Source organism: Bombus vosnesenskii, unplaced genomic scaffold (genome assembly GCF_011952255.1).
Source record: "Bombus vosnesenskii isolate JDL3184/JDL3185 unplaced genomic scaffold, Bvos_JDL3184-5_v1.1 scf7180000013267, whole genome shotgun sequence".
Classification (NCBI taxonomy): Eukaryota; Metazoa; Arthropoda; class Insecta; order Hymenoptera; family Apidae; genus Bombus; species Bombus vosnesenskii.
This window is the reverse complement of record NW_022882927.1, coordinates 307,304-333,330: the sequence shown is the minus strand read 5'-3', so window position 1 is coordinate 333,330 and position 26,027 is coordinate 307,304. Positions and strand designations below refer to the sequence as shown.

Below are 26,027 nucleotides of genomic sequence, written 5' to 3'. Positions count from 1 at the left end.
CCTCGAATAGAAACACATGGAACAAATTGGACAAAATTTGCGCAAGAAGGTTCGACGAGGGACGAGTAAAAAAATTCAGTCAATCACGTATAACATTTTGGCGTTTCGAGAAAGGAAGTGTATATATCGCGTACAATTTAGTACGATTCGCCGTTGGACACGTGCGAATTTTGTTTGTGTGGCATACGAGTATGCAGCAGTGCACAAATGAGCCCATGTATATTAAAACACGTCTATATCTCAAAAGGAGGGCTCGTCTTTGGTCCGCGTTTACGGTACAGCCCTCTATAATTGTAAGTTAAAAACCATATTTAAATACAACTTATAACATTCGCGATAGCGAAGATAAATTATCATTTGCAATAGATAACTAATTAATAATAGTAATAGCCATAATAGTAATAATAATAATAATAATAATAATAATTAATAGTAATAATATCGTTAATAATCAGCATAATTATAATAGAACCGATATTATTCGATATCATTTTCAGCAGAATGGTCGTTAATGAAATATAACTATAAAAATTTGTTTCTTGATACTTTTCTCCCATGTTCATAGTCTCTCGTAACTTTGCTCGTTTCAATTGGCTAATAAAAATTAGTATAAGAATATTACATATCGTTAATTATTATACTACAATGGTAGAGATCAAGTGAATGACCTGCAATAGTTTGGTAATGGTAAACGCGCTCTTTCGCTGCGGAAAGCGGTGGTATAATCACAAAGACTTTTAGATTTAAATAAAATAATATCCTTATAGGCTATAACTTATGTATAAATGCGTTAAAAAGGAAATCATATTTAAACATTTTGGCATTGCTTATTAATTATCTTTACCTATATTTGTATAAAAAACACTAGTAATTAAAAGCTTAACTTTGAACAAAGAGCATGCATTTGGAAGAACATTGAAATAAAAAAAAAAAAAAAAAGAAAAGAGTCTGTCTTTTAAAATAGTACTATAATAGAACAATGTACATAATAATCGCGTACAAGAGTTAAAAGGCACAAGGTACGTTCAATGGGAGCTTTTCAAAAATTACGGTTATCATCCTAACACTTATTCCAAATATATATTGTCGTCTCCGTTATCCCTTTGAACTTCCCTTCTTCTTCTAACCAACAGTCTCCATGTATGTATAAAAGTATGCTTTCCGGAGCGAAAAACACGCAAAAATTCGACTTCATCGAGAAATCGAGGCATAAACGCTACTATGCAATCTTGGCCATAAATGTTTTTTACATCGAACGACAAAAACACGTTGCGTTCAATATTACTCAATATTGCTGTGCGAATCCAGCGTTGTCCACAGAAATAAATTTCCACGACTTCGATCTGTACATTGATATCAAAGAATTTCGCGGACAAAGAGATTTATCGAGAGCCTTGTAATTTTGATCGAGACACGAAAAATATTTAATGGCAACACGGAGGAATCAGCAGGAAACATTTAAAAGACGAATTACAGAGAATCGCGTAATATTAGTCTCTTAACGATTTCTCAGTGTACGTCCAACCATCACGTCCAACGGCATCGTTCGTTTTGTTTTCGCAACGTCGATGTCCTCGTACGTTTGCCGATGAAAATCAGCTCGACAAATGCTTAATGTCAAACGAGAAGTCTCGATATATCACCACCATTGATTATATAATACACTTGTTCAATTTACAATTTCCGAACCAGTTCCCTCGCGCGCGAGTTACTTGAAACGAAATAAAAACGTAGATCGGCGGTCGTCGGAACTTTCAAATGCTTTCGATCGCGCTCTATATTCTTCCATTGATTCCGTCGATCTCGATTACGAGAGATATCGTATGTTGAGTGAATCGGCTCGTTTCACAGTTTGGCATTAAACAAGAGAACAATTTACGGTGCAACGTTGAGACCGTCTCTCGTCCGTGATAGTTCTCTAAGGTCGTCACACCTTGTTGTGATGCCTCATCTCGTAGGCTGAGGCCCGCCCCCCTCCCCCGGAGCCCGAATAGGCGCCGGCGTACAGTTCTGGATGATTGGACCGGCCGTAGTTGGGTGCTGCGCTGCTACTGGGTGGCGCACTAGCTGTGGGAACCGAGCGATAGCCTGCTTAAAGTTTACAAAAGTATTCGATCGTGAAAAGATATATCGAAGCCAACTAAACAACGAATGTACCGAGATAATAAGTTAGTCATTATTGCTACAACCACTTGGCTCGTTAGAAAAAATGACAAAATTTATCATGCACTTCATTTTTTCAATTACCAGCAAGATAATACTTCTAGCAAGATCCACTAATCATACAAAAGCCATATTTCGCAAAAATACTATCGAAATTAATACGAATGATGCGTAAGCGGAGTAGATACCGATACTAAATTTTACTTTGATATTAACGATCGAATGAAAGTTCTACCCGATGGCTTTCGTCGAATGGTTATGAAAGAGAGACTACCAGGAGCAAATACAAGAATTCACAGTGACATGGTGATATGGAAAATGACTCGTTCATCGTAGAACATCGTAGCCATCTATCGTGATTTTCCTATCGCGATTCTATTCGTGAATTTGCTCCTACCAAGGGTATAAAGTATAGGCCCCAGCTCACCTCTGTAGGTCATAGAACGATAGTATCAGGTAGTGATGCGCGTCAATCAATGCGAGGAAGATGCAAACAGGAAAAAACATTGATGTAGTTGCAGATCACACAGGGACAGATACATAACGGCAAGCTTCTTAGCTTGAGTTTAATCCATATTTTACCAGGTAATAAACAAACATACGGTACGTATTAGAACGAGCAACACTTATTAGGATCAAACTCGAGCAACGATAGCTGCATTAAAAAGCGATCGAAATTATCACGTGGATTTACCTTTGGGATAATATTGGGCACCTCTACCCTCTCCATAGCCGTGAGAGGGGCCCCGAGTAGCACCATGGCCTCCTTGATTTTGTCTAGGAGGTATACTTCTGGGACCGGCTCCACCTCCGCCATGTGGATGTCGCTATAAAAACATAATTGCGCCATTTTTTATTTTAAAGTATGCGAAAACTACCTATGTTTGATCATTTACGTTATATTTTATTATTCTTATATACGACATACCATTCTTCTCAGAGTATTCATCGGTCTTCTTAATGTATCGCTAATACGTCTCGCTGGTGGTTTCTTAGGATTACTCGAAGGAGTATGAACGGCACAGCACTTGATGAACAAACCCATGAAAATAATAAAGGCTATTCCCATTAATAGTACTGCCCACCAGAATTCCTAAGATAGAAAACGTTTGATATTATATCGGTATAATCTCGCATGATGTAAAGTGACTCCAGCGTATAGATGAAATTCATACTTACAGTTATCCATTGTGCTACTGTACGTAACGTGTCCTTATTGAATAAAAGATTCTTCAGTCTGGCTAATGGTCCTTCCGCGTCAACCGCTCTACACTTCAAAAATACATCACAATATCCCTAGAAGGAGCGTTCTGTCGCTATTAAAAGCTCTAAACATAAATAGTAAATTTATAAAGTAATATATAATATTAGGTTTTTACTTGAAAGTTATCACAAGGTGATCCAGGCCGGAGGCTAATTCCACCTTCAGGCAGACCAACAACGTGCGCAAATTCGCTAGTACTACGGCAGGTCGATGGATCGGTTCCATTTTGACAAGCTAATTCGCACAATTTACGTTTATCGATATTTGGAATTACGTTACTAGTCAAAAAGCACTCGGTCAGGTTCCACTCTAGGCAAATCGATCCTGTACACTCGCCATTGATGCACAACTGCGAACAAATTTTCGGGACGTAATTTCCAAAATATCTATATGCATCGTTCTACGTAAAAATCTCGTCAAATTTAAAAGCTTCCTATACCTGAGTTCCCTCGTTACATCTAGTTTTGTTAGCCCTTGGCAATGGCGGAGGACACTCGGAGGATCGTCCATTACAAGTCGAATTGTAACTACAATCCGATTCCGCTTTGCATTGAACATTTTTAGAGAGAGGAACGAACTGGCACGATTCGCTGGAACAGCAAGGCCCTTGACTGGGACTGTAAGAAAGGGACTCGTGAGATTCCCGATTACGCAAGTCGGACGATGCATTCTGTGTCGCAAATCTTTTTCCGAAATGTAGCTTCGAGTACACCCAGTGAGAAACATATGTACCTGCATTGCGTTCCGGACTTTCTGGTGCAACCTTTCGCCGTCTCATTTTTTATCTTATCCAATTCCGATACTTGTCTCGGATAGCAACATTTATCCACGCATTCGTCGTCATCGTACCCGCAATCGCATTCTTCTCCGGCTTCGACGATCTTATTCCCACAGAATGCACCAGCAGAAGCTGCGTATAAACGAATTAAATGAAATAAGATTCACCTTTCGATTCAGATAAGCATACTTTATATCCCTTAACACTTCCTTAACTACACACATACGCGCGCGCAAGCATGCACGCACGCACACATACCGGTGAAACAATTTCTTTTCTTGTTGTCTTCGATGGCGTCTAAAACGTTGCTGATATTACCGATACTGCATTTCGAAAATTTACTATTATTAGGTCGGTCGCCGCTCGTCGCTGACGCAAACATAATATAATTTCCGTGCAATCCACCGGGTCTGCATTCCGGTGGAAAATCGTGCTGCAAAGAAAGCGCGATTAAATGCTGGGTTAGGGTGAAACGAAATGCTGCGAAAACAAACGATTACAATAACAATGTAACGATAAATCCTCCAATGTTCCACTATAAATCCTTACAGGTGATCCGAAATTATGTCCTATCTCGTGGGCCAATGTCAGCTGTGACACCTTCGGTGGTACTCTGCTGTTATAATTAACAAACGTGATGATTCCGGTATTCAAAGATCTCTTGGTGGATTGATACATTCCCCCGACAGTTTCCGTGTATGTTTTGTATCTTTCGCAAATGCCGCCGGATGCACCGGACGCCGAGGCTACCCAAGCAAGACCAAGCGTGCCGCCAGTAAAATCTCTGTTAATAATTTAGACCAGTGATATAAATCTTCTTGATACGTATATTTTCAAATAGTTGGCTCTTTTCGTACCTATATGTGAACACATAGGCGAGGCAAAAATCTTCGTGGTTGCCGAGCGAATGCAAATTTAAAAAGTTGCTAACGTCGATGTTCTCCATGCAGAACGGGTTTGGCTCGCCATACGTTTGTTGGGGCGTGCAAGCTGTATCGTCATCGATCTATCGCGAACAGAATAATCGTATTTAACGTTCAACGCGTGACAGATGGTATATTCGCGGCGCGTAGAAATTATCCAATGATGTAGTCACCTTTATCCGTTGCACCTCGAATTTAATATTCCTATGTTTGATTCTGCCGTCAAATCTGGTGTCTCTATAGATGTAATTCACAGCGGTAACGTGGTGCGCGATCAGAGACAGTATTTCCTCTCTGGTCTTCTCCGCGTCATGATGTAACTGAAAGTGCAGTCGAAAAGTCAAATATTTTTGTAATTTTTACAACGGCACGGCAAAGAACGTCCGACCGAAGAAAATGCAGAAATGGAAATGTTCTATCGGGCCAAGGACACCGGAATGCCGGCACGTCTAGTTTAGAAGAAAATGCGAAATGAAATTACGCCATCTCCCATTGCTAAGGAATAGTCGTACGAATGCGACTAGAACCGGACGCATTCGGAGTTATTACGTTTTCGTGGTAAATTTTATTTCGCTATATAGTAAAAAAGACGGCCCATCTACTTCGGATTATCTTTCTCCTTTCAAGATCGAAACCACGTTAAAATACACTTAAAGGAAAAAACGTAGTTTCGCGTGTATTCCAAATTTACCTGTTCCGATATATGTCTCCATATGAGCGGATCGGTTTGAATAAAAAGGGAACAAGTGTTTTTGTTATCCTCCTTCGGCCTGGTTGCCCTCCGTGTTCTTCGATGACTAGGTTCGTTAGCTTCTCTCGAATATTTGTGACCCGGTGATTCTTGATCACCGTTCCACGGTTTCACCCGAGACTTGAATATCTTCTCGTTTTTACTCGTGGTTACCGGACGAGAAACGTCCGGTATGGCAGAATTTTGAACTCTGTCCATCCACTCCACCACATCATCGGTGATACCACAACCGCCGGATTCACCTACGAATAACAGTAAAACGTTAATTCTATTCGCTACGCTAATAATCAATACTTTAGAGAACAGACTTTCGAAATGAGGAGATACATACTACGTATATACTTAAACTCGTTGTTTCACCACGTTATACAGCGTTTGATAATTATACGCTAAAGACTTATACGTCCACGAATAGATTTTCTACAGGGAAAAAAAAAGAAGATTACGCGTATCGCGTCCAAGTTGATCGTGATGCGACCGTGAAAGATACAAAAGATTAAACATAGTCCGACTATTCGCAATGGAATCTTGGGATCGTTAAAGTCTTGAACTAGAGTCGTTGCCAAGAACTAACAATACTACTAACGAAACGTCCGCGGGGTTCGAGGCAATTCAAATCTCTCAGCGTTCGTGCTTTCGATGGAAAGTAACTACGGGGGAAAAGCTGGATCCGTTAAAGCGTAGAAGGGTTGTTCCCCGAGACATTTCGACGAAACTCGAACATTCGATACACACGTATAGGTACTGTAGGAACGTAAGAAATGGAAGCGGACACGAGCACGCGTCTCGTTGTTTTCATCTTGCGAGGGAAGTTTATAACGCGTCGCAGCGGAAGCGCCGATGCGCAGTTTAATTATTCGCGTAATTTCGAAATGCAGGGAGCTGTGTCTGTAAAGCGGATGCACGGACATAATGCGCCATGTAATGGCAAACTCTAACCGCTTCCCCTTGGGTGTCATATCATCCGTAACGGCGATGCTATTATTTTGAGGACGTGGTCACCCACCTACGTATGGGTGTGAAATCACACTTCCTCTTTCATCGTCCACCGACCGACACGGCACGGCGTGGCGCGACGTAGCATACCAACCAGACGACCGGCCGAGCAAACCTACCAGAACGGCGAGCGAGCAGAGGCGTACACGCGACATTCTATCGCGTTTTTTACGAGTCGAGATTTTCATAATTTAGCTTTAAAGACACAGCTTCGACGATCCTTTACTTTGCCGTTTAGCGCGTTCGTCGTGTGATTCTCGCAGGTCACGACTGTCCACATATTCTCGCGTATCTACCGAAATTCTAACGTAACTCGAAAACGTAGCTAGAAAGTTATTCTATTTTTCAGGAATAAATGTTTTCTTAAAATTTGTAATTTGTCGTTTGATAACTCAAGGTGTAAATCATTTGTACGGTATCGATTATTCCACTTTAACCGTATCGGGGGCGAAAAAGATCAACAAATTTGACAAGGATCTATCAAAAAAAAAAAAAAAAAAAGCGATTAACGATAACGATACCGACCGTAATCTGCCCTTAGGAACAATATAAAATTAAACAACGTGTAACGCGTACGCCGTTATAATCCAAGCGATAGTCGATTATAATAACTCGTGCAACCAAATTCGAGTGTCCCTGCATCGATAACATTGTATTAATCCTATTGCTAACGAGATGCTAACGGATGCTCGTGATCGGAGAGATGAAAGCGCGGCAATATTTGTAGCCAGTTAATACCTGATATTATGGTCGAGCATAACGGTAACCGATCAGGATCGCCGTTTCGTGTCTCCGTCCAAATTCTCTTTCTACCTTTTACAATCGAATCGTAGAGCACAAGTATCGCGTAATAAGAACAGGCTGATATCGTTGGTCTTGCTATCCAGGATAATTGCAGTGGCCGCGGCCGGTTTTATCGGCGGGTTAACCGTGAGCCACGAGCTTTAATGACTTGGCGTTTCGATGTCACGATGTTGGCCAGCTTTATCGATATCACCTACGCGGTAGCGTTAATTCGTATCAGCGCTATACGCTCCCCAATCTCCAACAGGGGACCTTTCGCTTTTACTCTTCGCCAAAGACTAACAAAGGAAACTTGGCAGATTGGCTCGTGATTTACATCGACGCGTCGCACAACCTGATCGATGCGAGTAATAATCGAATCGCGAAGATAAACTCATCGACGACGATGAAAAATATAAAAGATACGGAAAAGTATTTCGTACAAAAATTTGTAGGACGTTCGGTGCACGAAGCGTACCGATATTTATTTAACGACGGTCCTGAAAAGCTTGGGCAAAGGTCGTATTAAGATTTTTAAGGGGTACGTGTCTTTGTAGCCGTAATAACGCGCGGTAATTTAATAACGATACTTGGGAAGGAAAGTGAATGGCGCAAGGGAACTCGCCGGTCCTTAATTTTGCAGATTCATAACGGCACGCACACTGCTACTCGCGTCTATCCCGCACGGAAACAGGCAAGATGGCGGGTGTTCTCGTCCGCGAAGCGCAATATACGCGAGAAGCACGATAAATATTATACACGAAACGGCAACTGTTTATTTAAGCGCCGGTTATTTGCATAAAAGCTGTAAACACGCTGGAGATGGTCAGACCGGGGTGAAATCTGCACGCGTATATCTATAGAAATGGAACGGGGCTGAGCTGTGTTCTCGGCGATGTCTAATTCGAACTCGGCCAACACCTTCCACCCTTGTTTCTCTCGTACCGGTATATGCACCCGAATAGACCACTTTCTTCCGTAATGATATCACGAATAGCGCGAGGAATTCACCCTATCAACCTGCTCGCTGGAGACCGTACCTTTATATGGAACGCGTAATCTCTCTGTATGGCCGTACACTGGTTTCAAACTGGAATAGACTACTTCGAACAGGTTCGAACATGTAGCCAGTTACCAAAATGTTCGGTAATAACGACCCTCTTTTAAAACAACGAGCATTTCCGCCAAGTAATCCGACTAGTGTTATCGAAATAAGCGAGAAGGAGGCGTGGTGAGAGCGAGCGAGTTTAAAAAACGACAACCGAGAAGGCAACGTCGTCGACGTTGGCATCTTTTCCAGGGTCAAATGGACCAGAAGCTCGATTCGGCGTTCTCGATCAAGCTGTACGCGCACGTCGTTAAGCGCTTTGACTCGATGAGACCTTCGGGTTCAGCCTGCTAGCTACGCGCTACTTGTTTGAATTTGACTCTCTAACTAGCGTGCGCGACGCGTGTCTGCGTGCGCCTCTATTCACGAACGCGCAATTCAGAGTCGGCTACGCAGACCAGCGTGTGTCGTTAAGGCGATTCGCTTAAAAACTGTACACGGCTGGGTGCTCCTTTAAGGATGGCTCGTAACGCCGACTGTTTAGTCCGTCGGTTCGAGAAAGGGAGAAACCTGTGTACGTCGCGTGGCAAAGGGGTGCTGTCCGTCCAAGTGTGTAAACGCAGGGTCGCGTGGCGCCGTTGCGAATATGTATGCATTCGCGTCGACGCGACCTGTCCGTCGGATCTATAGAGGCGGTACGCGCTCTATGTTTAGAGCCACGGAGAAGAGGCGCCGTGCTTTTCTATCGCCGAACCTTTCTTCCGCATTCTACTCGCGGCTACCCGGCTTTTGTCAACCGCCGCAACACGCCATTTTTTCCTAACGAAATTTCTACGCGCGACTCTCCGTTTATCTTTCTCTATCTTATCTATCTTTGTACGACGTAAGTGGGTAAATAAAATCGATCGAAAGAACCAACAAGTAGATATTACGATCTCGTTCAGGTATTATAGCGTAAGGAAGTTGTTTAAAATCACTTAACACGATATTGACATTTAGTATTTTAGAACGGAATATAAGTGGAAATAAAGCTTCGGATAAAAATAAATCTTTCTACTTTCGAGTACCGAGTATCGAGTAGATTGTTAGAAGTCAACCGGATTTCGCAAGAAACAAAGTTGCATTCCGATATACGTACATAGACGCACGTTCGAACGGATATATCTATGACGGAAAAATTTGTGCAAAGAATTGACTAGTTGTGACTTATTCTCAACGCTGATAAGAACAAGCGACACGGCAATACGATTAAAGACGAAAGCGCTATCACGCTGATATTTCAAACGGCGCTCGATCGCTCTCACGGAATAACAAAGTAAATAAGTTTGCTGCAGAAACAAGTCGTATCAGAGATTAAAATTTATTTTAACGATTTCGTGCTTATTTTATGGCCCGTCGTTTAGTTTCGTACAGCTCTGATCCGTCTTATGCACCGTTATGTAATTGTTTATGTCCAGTAAAGAGCTTATCTTCTTACCACTTTATTGCTCCTTCGAAAGTTTGATCGATATTTGTTATCGCATTACGATCTTGGTACGTGTAACCTGTACAACGTTGATGGTAAGAATGGTACGCGAATCTTTACCACTGGCGGTCTACGTACTATATTTTAGCATAAGAAGCTAGGCTAGATCGAGATACAAGATAGAGCGGCCTTCCTTTCGGAGATTCCTCGACTAACGTGCGTCGTATTTCCATTATTTCGCTTCGTGGACGCGGTTAATTGCGTTACCCAATTGCGCGATATACACGGTCATCAGAATTATCCATGCAAGTATATACAAATACTATCGATCGTCGTTTTTAGATTCCGTTTTAATACCGTTTGCACATTCACGTAAACAAATTTGCCACTCGACCAATTTCACTGTGCTTCGAAAACGCGTAAAGATTTTTAACAAGGACGCGGGAGATTTACGTTTTATCGAAGGTAGAGGTATGTGAAACTGCCGTTTTAATCTGCCGTGGAAATGCGAGCTGTGTAATTAAAATTAGTTATTGCGTTTAATTAGATCGAATGATGCATTACAACACTTACTCGAAGCGTGGTTAGCGTAGTTAGTTAATCGTAATAATCGTGTAAAATTAGATCTGTTCGTTAGTCTAAAAAGTTCTACCGTCATTTTTCGTTCGATTTTTCTTCGCTCGGCAAATCTAATATAACGATACATCTGGTCTAAAATTGTTCGTTGGACCGATTGGAGCGATTTTTATGACGATAATATTATTTAAGAGAAAAATATACCGAACGGAGAAAGCAAGAAAAAAGGAGACGGAAAAAATTCGACGTACCTTTTCGAAGATGGGCGTATGGGTCCCCGACGTTATTTTCGTGATAAATGACCGAATGTAACGTGTCATTTATCTCGTGCGGCGGAAAGTAATAGTGCGCCTTTTCCACGTACCACGCGCCACCGCGAGGCGAAATGATTTTTCCGTGGAAAACACCGTCGCTGATGCTTCCGAACACGTGACTGCCAGGTTCACCTAGAAATAATAACGGTCCTACATATTTAACAATGATGGTCAACTATAGAGATATTTCCGACAAATTTTCGACGAATGTTCGTAATGCGGTCTCCCAAGTTTCAGCGTTCGGCTCGTTAAATATAATTAATCTTTCGAACTGTGTAATTATCAAATGCGATAAATTTAGCTGCTTCTCGCCGTTTCGAATAATATGAAAATATACAAGTTTTTTTTTTAATCGTAATATTCAAGCGTTGCAAGTATGTTTCAAGATTTTAAGTGATATCGCTTTAAACGCGATCGGAATATGCATTTCGTTTCTTTTAAAAAATAGAATACTGCACCATGGAGAAGATCGTGCAGCGTTTAATTTCGTTTTCTCCGTCGCGTCGTACAGAGGAATAAATATTTACATCGGAAGAAACGTTATATCGGACCCATGTCAACCGGTTTTTCCTATCCACTTTGATAAAATGGAAGAAAACCTCGTGGTCGAGTATCGCTGAATGTCAGCAATTTTTAAGATAGATTTTTCTCTTCTTCTCTTTAAAAATCGAAATAAGAGATTTGGCCGTTTGCTCCCGGTCCACGGTAAACGCGGACCACGGTTAGACGTAACCAGGTGGCCGAGGGTCGCAAGTGCAAAAGTGAAAGATAAACCGTTCCAACAAGCGAGCCGATCTATAATTTAAAACGTCCTCCTTTGCACGAACTCCTGTAAATTATTAGAGTGGAAATAAAGATCTCAGCCAGTACGTACACGCACTTTTGCGTGCCACACCTGGTATCGCGCGCGAATCGCGACTGGCTTAGGAGCAGATACAACGCTCGGACTATACCGTAAAACGGTACTGACTCGTTTCAGAATAAAGTTTTACAATGTAACAGCGCACGCGTAAGGAGCAAGGAGCTCGTGATTTACGCTGTAGCTATAGGCATAGGTATAGGGAATCTCACGACTGTTAGACCATATTCCGTGGTGCGTCGTATTTCACAACTATTTACTGGCTGTTTCGTTCTTTTCGCGTACATCGTGCACCATCGTCTGCGACCATCGACACCGCGCGCACCTTCACTCTACACGCATCTTCCGTAATTTCCACGTAGAGTTCGATAACCTTCTCACTGGGAACCGCGTTTCTGTTCACATTTCAATATCAACGGATAAGTGGAGCAACATACGAAATGCTCTATTCTGAAACGCCAGGGAGCAAGCTATCGACACTTGTGCAATTTTCGAAAAAACCAGTCGTAAACTAGACGAATGATTTTCAAAGCAATTACTTTTATCATTTTTGTTTCGGCATTTTCCTTCCCGTCTTTATTACGTATACGTATACGTATACGTATACATAGACCGAAGGAATTATCGCAAATTATCGTCTCAGCGCTGATTGAAAATCCGATCGCAGAAACGCGTAAGTGAGAAAAGAACGATCAAAGCTGGAACTTACCAACCAAGTGGCCCTGGTAAATATGCGAGGTATCGAGGTCTTCCGTTTGACCGGAAGGGCCTTCGATAATTAAGTTACTGCTAAAGGTAGCCAGATCTCGCTTCAGTCGGATGTGGAAGTCCCTTCCGTGCGAACGAAACTTCAGAGTCACGGAATTGTCGCGGGTAACCGACCTCTTGGCCCTCAAGTGACCTCGGTGGACCTCTTCGGTAGGATAAGAGAGAGGTTCGTAGTGGCGGATATATTCGTTCAATCGACGAGCTGTAACACAGAAAAACGAACAGGCGATGCTTCAAACTGGTCTTTAACCATACTTTCGAAGGCATTCGTTGAACGATGCGGGGAATAACACGAATCGTTGAACTTCACATCAAGTAGGATTCGCTGTGAATTTTATTCCTTTCCATTCCGAACTTTCTTCGCTATGTAAAATACGCTTTCGTCGTACATTTAAACTTTCTCGTAACTTGTTAGCGCATCGATACATCATTCACCGTACAAGACTATATATAGCTGATTCTCACTTAACTTGACTCACTTAATTGGATAATTATTTGGAACACTGACGATCTCACTGATTTCATTTACCTTGAAATATGTTATCAAGATTATCGTTCTGAACATCTTTCTCCTATACGTGTTATATCCTTTATATGTACGCACTTAAAGAGATCCAGATTTCTGGCTTTTCGATTAGGTTTAAATTAAATTGCATTCGATTTAAAGTTATATTTGCTTATATTTACTAGTACATTTTATTATTAACGCTATATAACTGGAAATATTTTCACTATTACGAGTTACGAGTTATAAAGAGTTACCGAAATTATGTCGTCGTCGTCGTCGAATTTAAATCGAAGATCTCATTCACAACCGTATATGCAAGGCTGTAAGAAGCGACTTGGAAAATTTTACTTCGACATCGCGCGAATTACTCGCTCGTAAAAATCTAGTCCAACCCAATATCGATCCCGCAGGTGAGCGAGCGAGCGAGCGAGCGAGGAGTTTTTAAGAATAAAACTTTTGTCCGAAAATCGGACACCGTTTGTCCACTTGTGAGATTGATACGATGCGGCGTTGGATTAAATTTTTACGAGCGTGCATCGCGTGTCGTCTTGAAGTAGAATTTTCAAAGACGCTTGTTACGATCTGGCATATGCAGCTGTGAACGAGAGCTGTTCCAAATAATTACCGTCTCCTTTTATTCGTTAATTTGCCCGTTACAAAAAGTACGACGGTAAGCTAACTTTTCAAACAAGATACTTGAACAAAAGTACGCCATTTATATTCAATCAAATAAAGTAATAACGAGCGGATTCGCTTTGAAGCAGGCTGAAATTAAATTCAGTTTGAATTTGAATCTGGCATGAATTTAACATTGCGATCAATGATCGAGATTTCAAGTAAAAAAGTAAAGCAATTTTCCAGGACAATATTCCACTTGAAGTAATTAACAGCTTATTCAATAATTCTGCAAAATAAATTCTATATTACACACCAGAGCGTTATATTATCCATCAACGTGCAAAATTTCGAAATGGTTAGTATATACAATACGCGTACTGTACTGAAATTTTTTTTACAGCGAATATGAAAATCATTTAAGAGTCGAAGAGTATTACTATCGCGTAAAAATAGATTTTTACATCGCGCTCGGTTTATAAAACCGGGAAGTCATAGACTTGCATTTTTCGTAGAAAGTAAGTTTCATCCATAATTAATTTCGTTAAAAACAGAAATATCGCTCGTGTTTTACGCGTCAGATATTTCTGGCACTCGAAGGAACTCCGTCCATATAGTCCTGTAACCCGGTCAATAATCGTGACGCTTCGTTGCTTAACAAGTGCAAAGATGCTTGCTAATTCAGCGTATAGAGGCAAACCAAAGCGAAAGTTTATACGAAACGAGTGGTCGTTACATGCAACCAAGAGCGAGAGTTTTGCATCGACGAGTAATGTCCTAATGAACTATATACGCAAATATATATTGCGAATAGCTTTAATACACCCGTTTATCGGAATCCGAACTAGACACGGACATGGGATAGAATTCCAAAATTCGAAGAACAAACGACAGGGAAAATTCCAAATACGTTGTTACGAAAGATGGATTTCTGTTATTGGCAATGGCTGACTCGTCAACGAAGATCGTCGCGTGGTTCGTTCGCGAAGAAAAGGAAGATAGAACGTCGCTTTTCGACGAAACGAGACAGAAGAAGGCACGGGAAAGAAAATATCTGAGAATTAATTGCGAGAAATTGGAGAGTTAGTATCGGTCAGAAGAACGCAACGTTACTTCGTTTACTATCGTTATCTTCGAGTTGCACGCGTTCCACAAGGTATATGATCGCGCGAAATAAAGTCAAAAGAGAACGGTCCAAGTTCGATAACCAGTCATCGTTTCGAAATGGAAAACTTAATAATTTGCTATCGCTGGCGTTAACGTAAAATTCGCATTAAGATCTCGGAGAAACCGACAACTTTATTACGAATTTCACGGAAAACTACGTTTTATGGAAGACACAACCATCGCTCTGTACAAACTTGGCTCTTACGTAATCTTATAGAAACTAATACGAAAAGAAGCTAACATTTCATTAAATCGTATAAATCTCGTAACGGTTCGCTGCAGACGGTGGGTTTAACTTTTAATCCGAATGACAGAAAGAGTACGTTGGGTAACGCGTACCTAACGGATGCCTACGACAGAAAAGGCGGCAGCAATATGCTGAAAGCGCAGAGAAACGTGGAACGATGGGATTGAGAAACGTGAAATGGTCGTCGCGACTTTCAATTTTCCAACGAACGCTTTTCCTCCGAACCCTTGTACCACGACAAAAAAAAAAAAAAAAAAAAAGAAAGGAGAGACAAAAGCAAAAAAAGGACATCGTAATAACGTTAAAAACACGGTGGAACGTAGTCGTGTAAAATTAGCGTTTACGGAAAAATATACTAAAATAGAAGATACTTGTATCGAAGATAGAAATATACCGAACACTTTGAATTTAAAAACATCTCTCGTTTCTTTTTCTCGTGCATACATACTTTGGTTATACGACGCTCTAACATTTGTGCAGAAATTACAAAGAAAAGTTTAGATATTTTTCTCCAATTTCCACAGGTACGGACGAAGGAAACGATAAGGAGATGCTGTCGTAAAATAGCATAAACCTACGTTGATATCAGTTGCGAAATTGGATTAACGCGATCAAGGTGATGAAAGAATCGAGGTAAGTGGGTCACCACGCACGGGTCGGCATTGTACCCGATGTGCATCGTGGGCGTAATTGGGCCGATACGACGTTGCGACGGCGTTACCTTTAAATTAGCGCAATCGTGTAATCCGAACGGGGAAATTTCCATTTCTCGTTTACTCCGGAGTAACGTACAGCTTCGATAACTCGACCACGGCAAAGATACATACACGCGTTCTATCAAATTTTCAGGTCATTTAAACGCTACGATGGTTTGGTCGATTCGACGTTGGAGATCGTGTTTCCGCGTTCCGATCGTGCTCCATCGAATCTTCTCTGTAAAACGCTACAAAAAGCAACAGCTTTGCTTCCCTGATCAGCTGGTCGGGGATCGGTTTGCTCCAATGTTTTGGTAAAGATTTTGTTTCTGAACGTCGTTTCCTCCTTCGAGAATACAAATCGTATCCCGTGGCAAGAGAAGTCTCTACGGTTTACGATGCGAACCCGTCGTTCGAAGGACACTGGTTTCCTCCAACAGCATTTACTCAAATACGCGTCTCTGTATGTAGTTTGGCAAACAAGAGAAGCACCATTAAACGTTGCAGCGTGACTATGTGGATCGCTTTCGAAAAGAAACTGCGTTTAGTAGTACGGTTAGATCCTGGACTAAATATCCTCGAGTACAGGATGCAAAAGTTGTTATCCGATTTACGAAAAGATATAGAACGTATCGATAGGATATTTAAGGGATCAGAGAAATTTTCTAATTTCATTGCCTCGGGTTATGATCGAAAAGATTTCGCGGAAGACGTTCCCGGCATGGGAATCGCGTTAATAATCACGTGGAAATTCTCGTAGGATTTCAGCGAAGAAGCGAAGCGAAGAGACGAAGCGTGTCTTTGTTCGCCATTATCGAACTCAGCGAGGACCGAATAAAATTCAATGAATCTCCGCTACGTGCGTCTTTCGCAGTAGCAGTAGCAGTAGCAGTAGCAGTAGCAGTAGCAGTAGCAGTAGCGGTAGCAGTATGTAGTACGTAGCAGCAGTAGCAGTCGGTCAAATTGCGTCTGGCATCGATCTATTGACTCGGGCATGTGCTCCCTTCTGTCCGGAGAGGAACCGGTTTCCGGTAGCTGGTTCTATCCACAGGAAACATCGTGGTTGCGAGGGGCGTAACTCGCTACGAACCGATGCGATGGATCCCTCGTTCTATGGTTTATGAACATGTACGATGGACACATGGTGCGTTCGCGATCAATCTTATCTGCACGCATGCGCATTATATGCATAGAAATAAAAAAAGAAAGAAAATGGCAGCAGAGCGAAAGACGGATAGATAGGCAGGCAGAGAGAAAGGGAGAAAGATCATGGAAAAACGAAACGAGCGCAGAAATTATCGAGAGAAGAAAACGCAGAGACGACGAGAGTAACGTAATCCGTCAGTCGATTTTACATTGCATCTATCGTAACGGAGTAAACGTCCTATTCGTGTGATCTCGAACGATATGATTTTATAGTGCGTTTATCGCGCACGTTTATCGCTCAAAGATACAAATTTATCGCGCTAATGAAACTCGATATAATATCGTTACAGATAACGTTACCAACGTGACGATCTACATATTATTATACGTATTAAGTTTTCTTGTTACAGACAATAGATATAGCATTTAATATTTCCACGTATAATCTTATCGAGTTAAAATTTGATCGAGATCATACAGCGCGCAAATCGATGAAAAGACTATTTACCTAAATGATTCTATCGTTCTCTAAAATATTCTAAAATAATGACTTTAAAATAAGGTATTTTAACAGCCTTGGATATTTGATACAGCCACGCAGACGATACACGTTCAGTTTCCGATATTTCATTGCTATTAGTGAATCGTTTAGCAGCGTCGATATGATGGAATACGGTGTTACGTCGTATAAAGATACGATGAATGCGTATATGATAAAAATAAATCTCTCTCTCTCTCTCTTTCTTTCTTTTCTCTCTTTGCACGAAATTAATTTGGTTGTTTACCAAAATTCGCCCGGGGAAAGCAAAGAATATACCACTGCGAGTGAATGGTGAAAATAGGCTTGTCTCGGTACACGTCCTTCCTATACATTACTCACTATACGCTATACACTACACAATCTCTATCAAACTCTCTCTCTCTCTTTATCTCTATCTCTATCTCTATCAAACTATACAATCCTGTGCGACGTGGTTCCTGATCTACGTGGTGATTTGTACCGTTCGGGGATTTTGGCTAGATAAAATGAAAGACGTTTTTTTTTTTCTCGTGAAATTGGCATCGTTGAGAACTTGGCTCGCGTATTGCCGGATAAGAAGGTTTGGAATAAAGTCCAGAAGCTTGTAAACAATGCATGCGACGTACTTAAACGCATACACGTGGAAAACATTCGTATTAAGCGCGTTAGGAAGATGTCCGGGACAAAATATTGCAACCGATCCGACATATACGTGTAACAAATAGTATCCATTTAGTCAGAAGAAGCATATCGTTAAACGCACTTTCCACGTAAACTAACAACGTTGTCCGCGATGTCGAGAAAGCTTTTTTAAATGGCATCGTCGACGACAAATTATTGTTATCGATTGGACCAAGCAGTAGCAGTTAGCTAGGAGACGATATTAACGATGGAGGAGGAATCAATTGACCTAGTTGCACGTGCCAATCCTGCCTGCTTGGCTACCACCAACTAATTTAACTATTTAGGCAGCTATCTACTCGCACACTATGCTCGCCTAGGTTCAACGGAATAATGCTTTTGCACGAGAGACACGTTTTATTTCTACCTTGTTGCTTCTTCCTTCTTTTCTCTTTGAAAGAAAGACGAAACTCGACGAAAGTCGTTTTTCGCACAAACCTTTCGATCGCGGTAACGGCACATACGAGAAGAAAAAGAACAAAGATCCGAGTAAACATAACGGTATAAAAGGTAAAACGATATGTCGTCTTATCGAAGATCGCCTTATGTCGATCGCAAGGGAAATATTTAGGGCATAGCAGCAGTGCGAACAATAGCGCAAGTTCGATGCAGATGAAGGCACGTTGTTAGCCGCGAAGCGTGGAATGCAGCGGGAGGCTTTAATTAAATTAGTTTAGGAGCACCGGATTAACATTAGTTGGCTAATTAATGTTGCGGCCAGCTGACTCTCGGAAATTACCTTTTTTGCGTAATTAATAGCAGTTGGAACAAGCTCTGCAACAAGAAGCCTCGAACGTACAAACCGGTGATAACTTACACGGGTTATTCCACTTATTAACTGTCACTGATAATTTCTAACAACTCGTTAATTACTCGTTAATTACTCGCGCGAATGTTTGTTTTCGTAAACACAAAATTATTCTCGGATCGGGTCAAACAGCAATTTGACGGAAGACGAAACGTTTTTTGGTAAAACTGGTCTTACATTTTACGTTTTACGTTTGAAGGCATCGTGTCTTCGTTACGAGAACATCGGAAAAGTTTTACATCTCTTTGCCACTTTTGGCAACAGTGTCGTAAATTACTCCATAAAGCGAGCAAACTTTTATCCTTTACCCTCACATCTTAAGCGATCGACAGCCGGGTAAATGCGAGAAATCAGTCATCGATAGCTGTTGTTTTCCATCTTACGAAAACCAAAGTGGCGAAAATCGGACGAGAACCAAGAGTCGTGGTCTGGTCACCACGCACGGTAGGAGCAGTGGTACGACCACCGGCCGCGACAATCAGATTCAAACCAGTCGGTCGTAGAGTACGGTTCTCTTCCGTCTCACGAAATTCAACGGTCGTGGTCCAATCGGCCGGACACGACAGGGTAGTTACATACGAACAGTCCGAACCGTTCGAAGTTCATACGAAGACATACGAAGTTCGAGGGTCGTGGTCCGACCGCCGAACACGACAAAGTCATATACGCACAGTAAGTCGTAGAGTACGGGCGTCTTCCGCCTTACGAAGTTCAAGGATCGTGGTCTGACCATCGGACACGACGTAACAGCCGATATCTTGTATCGTATCTAGAACGGACAGTCTCTTGATAGTGACGCATCCAATAAATTCATACGGTATACCTTATAATCAAGTGTCCGGCCTGCGACTCCTTTGCTCCATCAACCCGCTCACAACCGCGAGTGTTCGTAGGTGTACAAAGTTTCATCGAATATTCTCGATCGATTTTTGCCGACTCTCTGGCTCTGAAGGCGATATTAACGCGATATAAGTGACAATTAAAGAGAAACGAACGCATCGCGTTCGGCACTGCAATTCGAATCTCCCTCGAATTCCGCTCTTTCCCATTCCCTCTCAAATGGAATAAATCTCGGTTATGCTCGTTCGCAATGACGTATCAGGGACATTGACTCGTGTGAAATTAGTCGCATAAACCCGAATGAAAATACGTCCGAGTACGAAACCGACGTTCGATACGGCTTCCAAACGGCGAGCAGAGTCTAAATATTTATCGACTGGTGGGTGCTCTTGTACAACGTTCGAGTTACGCGTTGTCACCATTGTGTTAGAAATTTTATTAACATCGTCTATACTCTCTGTTTGCTAAATGGCGGGAATCGCGTGTTTTTCTATCGATCTCTAACGATTAAGTAATCGCGTTTACAAGAGGGATTACACTGCCGACGACCGATTAAATTATTTACATCTGTACTTCTTTCATCATTTTGCAAATCAGATTTCGATCGGCGAAAATTCGACGTGGCATTTACGATGTATGTGATGGAAAAGCAACGATGCAAACTGCGTTTAAGATTTATCATTCTTTAACGGTGGTTGTTACAACGAATGACCCTTCCTCCCTTCTTTCGCAATCCGTATAAGTCATCAATCAGAGGTGACGCGATCTTAATATTACCAGCCAATGTCGCTACTACTGTTAATACGTTAGATCCGTAGATCTTTGTTCAATACAGTGAAAGATACGTTGCTCGAAATACACGCGACGATATCTGCTCTATCGAGTGGATTTTATAATGGTTTTGTAAGGAAGAACCCCAAAAGATGCCTAGTTGTTCGAGACGTCTATACGCGCTTGCGCAAACAAAAAATGAGTCTGAAACGTTCTAACGTTGCTGACGAGATTTACGCGTTCGTTACAACCGTTTCGAGCGTTTAGCTGTTAATCGCAACATCACCCAAAGATGCTTCGATCTCTAGTGCTGCGCGTACGTAGCAAAAGATGTCTGACTGCTGAACACTTGGGAGAATTTCCGAGATGTAACGAGATTTAGAGTTGCTTGGTGTGCGTTAAGTGAAAAGAGCGAAAATACGAGCGAAGATACATTTACTTTCTACGCGAGAAAATATGGAAAATATGGAAAATATAAAAGCATATGGAAATGGATTTATGGACGGTAATATACTTGGGATATCGAAGGAGTAAAGCGTGAAGGCATTTGAGATGAAAAAGAAAGAAAAAACAACCAAAGAAAACTGAATATCTTAATATCAATTTTAAACGAAAAACAATGAGAAACGAGAAACGAAGACGTAAAACCGCTTTGCGTCTTTTCTTCTGTACAAATCGAGTCATTTATCCGCCGATTTTTGAAACAAAACAGGCAAAGTTTTTGTTTTGAAACGATTCACTCTATTTAGTTACTCCGGATGAATGTGCAATGTGCGATAGCCGACCGTTAGCGTTTCTATATTAACGGAAATGTATGTATTGTACGATCACCGGTTCTTGCATGAATACACCAATATATCGATTATATTCGCGTATATATTAGCTAACGAATGATATTTGCTATTCCACTCGTCCGGTTTAACTTGGCGATTCGACAAACGCTATTTTCTATTGCTATTTAGCCGTTTTATTCCTCTCAAGTATGATGCGAACTCGTTTATCATTCTTCCGACGTATTAATCGAAGGAAATTGATCGATAACTGTTTCTATTTCTGTTTCGTTTTCATCGTTCTATCTATACCATTACGCGGTTTTCTTAATTCCAACGCACCATACACGAGTAAATTGCGCGAAAAGTTGCACCGATCGTTTAACCTTACGTTCGCAAAAAGATTTCGTTTTTCTTATTATCGTTTCGATCTTCAGAAATGGTAATCGTCTCCTTACAACGATTCGAATCGTCTCCTTAGAACGACACAAATATCGAGAAAGATGGGATATTGTACGAGAACAGTATTTCCAGAAATAGAATAGAAACGATCTGGTAATTGATCCCAAAGACCAATTGCTCGATTAAAGCAATTGAGAAGCAAGTCCTGTCTTGTATCATTCAGGCCAGTGTATCGTTGATAACATGTATATTTACATATATATTTTACTCGTCGGTTTTTAACGCAAAAGAGTCGAATCCGTGGTCGAATCACAAATATAGTCGAACAAGCGTTAAATGCGATAAATCGACGAAAGACGGTCGAAAACGAGGAAAATTTCTAGATCATCCTGGACTAAAGTGGTATTCTCTGACCCATTCTCTGGCGCGGTTTCATCGAGTTTAGCGGATACATATGTTCGAGCACGCTTCCGAAAGTCGCGCTAACTAACTGTTCTATTACCGAGTCCTTTGTCACAGATAAATCACAGATTAACAAGGCTATCCATGTGTTTCAAGCCGAAACTGTTTCCTGTATCTGGTATTTTCCAATAAATACACTGTCTTTCTGTCAATTAAATTAATCAAAGCTCAACCTTTAGGAAAGTTTTTCGATTGCGAGAAAATTCGCAGAGCGTTTCACTCCCCTTTCCGGTTCGTCCTCTTCTACTCGTACCAACGGCTTCCTTCCTGCACTTCAGAGTTCCTACGCCTTATGAATGCAGCTTTAGCGTAGCTCGTAGAAAAAGTACTTAAAACTTTTACGGTTCGGCTCCTTCCGCGACAGTAATTGAAAAGCCTAGCGGAATAACCAGTCACGTTCAAAAATTCAATTCTTTGTTCTTTTCCGCTAAAAGGGTAAATATTTTCCAAGATTTCTGGCTAATATAACTCGGTAAGTAATCTTTTGCAAAAGGACCATTTCAATCTCAAACGGATAGATGTCATTCCGAGGATACAAAACGTATCTTTTGATATTTTCCATCTCGTTAGTCGTCGTTAATAACGGCGTGAAACGTCGAGCCATTATTTTCATGGCGTCGTACGTCGCGTCGCGTCGCGTCGCGTCGAGAATTGATTGGCGAGACGCGTCAAAGAATACGATACGACGTCCGTAAATAAACGTAGAATCGAAACTGCTTCTTGCATACTCGTGACACGATAAAACGCGAGTCTTCGAGCCTCGAGCTATAGCTTCGGTGAAATACGATAAAGAGCGAAGACAAAGGGCGAGGAACGGCCGAGGAAGCAGAGGCGGCAACATTTCATCCAGAGATGCGAAACACCGGCAGCACCGCGAGAGAACGGCAAACAACAAATTTTCTACGTCTTTCTTCGTTTTTCCGCTCTACTTCCTCATCGATAAATATCGCGCCCGCGCTCCAGCTCGCCGCCCGTGCTACTTCCGTTTTCCACGGCAATGGTAAATACAAGCGAAATTTTCAACCGTTCCGTCAAACGTTCAAACCGATCCAGTCCATCTAATCGAGCCTGCAATTATGTATTAACTTCAACTTGGCAAACGTGACGGCCCACCGGCCAAATACAATGCAAAGCCTCTTTCGAGTAAACATTCAGAATCAAATTACCCCGACTACTTGCAAATAAATTTCATATTTATTCTAACGTAAAAACGCTTGGAGGAACAACTCTAACTACGCGTTATATTTTTCGTATAGTTTCATATTATTGAATAACCAAATTGAATCACCGGTGGCAAGTCTAACAAAGAATAACAATGGAGATAAGTTGTTGAAACGGACGCTTTGACGGATGTGCAGTTACATTACTCATATGAAAATCGAAGAATTAATGGTAAATACCGATTAGAAGCGATATTTAATACCTTCTCATATCGATCCTCCATGACCGTCTTTTCTACGAATTGAAACAGTTTATTTTCTCTTAAGATGAAATAATTACATACTGTATTTCCTTGTTTAGTAGTCAACCGATTAGTTTACAAATATTTTTGCGTTCAAATTCTATATGCGTATGCACGTACGTATACGACGATTCTTGGTACACTCCGTAAATACGCATACCCATTGATAAACCAAGTTCTAAATACAAATTAGTTACGGTTCATTACCTTGACGCGTAGCATATCGATCAACATCGTCACGTTGTATAATCGGATTTTACAACCCGATGGATTCGTTTTAGATTCGCGTTTCGGTGCACAGAGGACTAAGTATATAAAATAACGACATACACTATCGAAACACGTTACTAATTAATGTCAAAAATATTGCCATTATCGTTTTCTTGCGAATTTATTCGCAGAATAAATATAGTTAGCTTTATAGCAAACCCAAAGAAGTTGCATTCCTCGCAACTGAATCGCAAAACTAGACGACGTTCCCTGAGAGCTAAGCAAAGCAAGTAGCTAAAATTTCCGGAATTCTCGGCATAGCGTTACGCGATAGAAATGACGGACAGGGTGGTATCGGAGACGCCTGGTGAACGAACGTAATACCGTTTGGCTTTTCTCCGAATCTCGCGTGTCTAGGATTCGAAAACGTTAACGAATCGCGAACCAAGATATATTGGAAATTTTTCGTTTTCATGCAAAATTTGTGTCCACGTTTTTGTCCAATTTTCGCACGGCATTCCCTATACGCGTTCTTTTAAATTAACAAAACCATGTCAACTACAAGAAACAGTTTGGTATTTATCCGAAGCGGCGTTGAATATACGAAACGTAGTCAGTGCCTATGTAAAAGACATTAAGAAGGAATTTGTTGTTAGTTCTAGTCAAGCTCTGCGACAGTCAAGTTTCGCGAAGCGGCCCGAAGAGAAGCCAACGCCGCATCCCATTTCCCAAGTTTCAAAGCGGCAAGGTTTTGTTTTTTCGCGCGTTGTTTGCGATCCGTTGAAGAACAGATATCCATGCGGTCGATGCTACTCGTTTTATCACACGACAGATAAAAGCTAATTTAACGTTAACAGGCGACGTTTGACAAATTATTATTTATTCGACGCATCGACCAGACTAATAACGAAAAACCTGTAGCTATTTCGTATAATTTATACCGCATTTAATATTTGCCACAAGGAACTTCATGAAAAATAAGCAGAGATAACGATAAAAATATAGGAATCTATAGATTCGAATAGCTATTTACTATAGTACGTTATTCGTATTCGTATCGACGGCAGAACGTTCATTTATCTCTGTCACTTACACGTATGCAATTGAAAATGAAAGCTGAAAGCACACAGAGGATACTATACATCGCGACATCTTCCAACAGAAATGGTTCGTTTCTATCGTATCGTCCGATGACGAATCGAAAAATGCCGGTGGAGAGTATTTTATATCGCCTTCAATTATCTGCGACAGATGGTCGGGCGAACGCAGAGAGACAATGGGAATAATGGCAAAAGAACGAACGATCACCTTTTTCTAATTAAAGTACGGTTTCTATGGGCACTTTCAGACAGCGTAGCGCAGCGTCCTTATTATTACATTTCCGTGTTCAACTTTGAGAGAATCTAATGCAACAACAGAGACTGCGAAGCAAGAAAAAAAGGCACAATGGGCATAAAAGCGCGGACGAAATCGACGGAGCACGTGAAAAAGTAGAAAAATAAACGAAAGAAAGCGAACAAAGGACACGGAATGACGTTAAACCGATAAGGATGGTCGATGCAGCGGCTATAAATGAAGCAGAAAATAAACCATTGGATATAAATGAAAGTTAAAAAGAAAACGGAAGAAACGAAGATAGAAAAGGGATAGGAAAGAACGAGATAGAAATTGGAGTGCGAGATGCGAGAAAGTAAAGAAGATCGGTAGATGGTCGGGTTTGCGCGTCACTGTGAGTTTTAATTTCAACTCGGACCTATCTTCGTTCTCCGCATTGCCAACTGGTGTGATAAACGATGATGCATCGAAGCGCAAAAATATCGAGTTTAACGAACTCGAATTAGCGTAGAACTAATGAAACGAAGATCTCGCAACGAGCGATATGAAATTCCTCGTTCGCGTTTCTTTGCATGCTTCTTCTTTCCACTTCTTCCAAGTGATTATCTTTTTTTTTTTTCGCCAGATGCGTTGATTATGTTTTCCAAAGAAAGTCAAGGTAATAAGACACGATTCTTCAATTAAATAATTGGAAATTTTG

General features: G+C 41.2%; 1 protein-coding gene across 3 annotated transcripts in view; it reads right to left on the bottom strand.

Moving 5' to 3' along the window:
* Positions 1-1,757: 1,757 nt before the first annotated feature.
* The window catches only part of LOC117230491 (disintegrin and metalloproteinase domain-containing protein 10), a 76,819-nt gene continuing 52,549 nt past the window's right edge, over positions 1,758-26,027 (bottom strand). The window contains exons 2-15 of one of the 3 annotated variants that reach the window (XM_033488034.1): positions 12,630-12,890; positions 10,999-11,193; positions 5,820-6,121; positions 5,302-5,448; positions 5,063-5,211; positions 4,755-4,989; positions 4,464-4,638; positions 4,160-4,337; positions 3,867-4,044; positions 3,543-3,776; positions 3,343-3,459; positions 3,092-3,256; positions 2,858-2,990; positions 1,758-2,091 (exon numbers count right to left, since the gene is read on the bottom strand). In XM_033488034.1, coding sequence (XP_033343925.1) covers positions 1,928-2,091; positions 2,858-2,990; positions 3,092-3,256; positions 3,343-3,459; positions 3,543-3,776; positions 3,867-4,044; positions 4,160-4,337; positions 4,464-4,638; positions 4,755-4,989; positions 5,063-5,211; positions 5,302-5,448; positions 5,820-6,121; positions 10,999-11,193; positions 12,630-12,890 — 2,633 coding nt within the window. In that variant the 3' untranslated portion in view covers positions 1,758-1,927. The remainder of the gene's footprint in view (positions 2,092-2,857; positions 2,991-3,091; positions 3,257-3,342; positions 3,460-3,542; positions 3,777-3,866; positions 4,045-4,159; positions 4,338-4,463; positions 4,639-4,754; positions 4,990-5,062; positions 5,212-5,301; positions 5,449-5,819; positions 6,122-10,998; positions 11,194-12,629; positions 12,891-26,027) is intronic. The other 2 variants (XM_033488035.1, XM_033488036.1) reach the window with 2 other exon arrangements.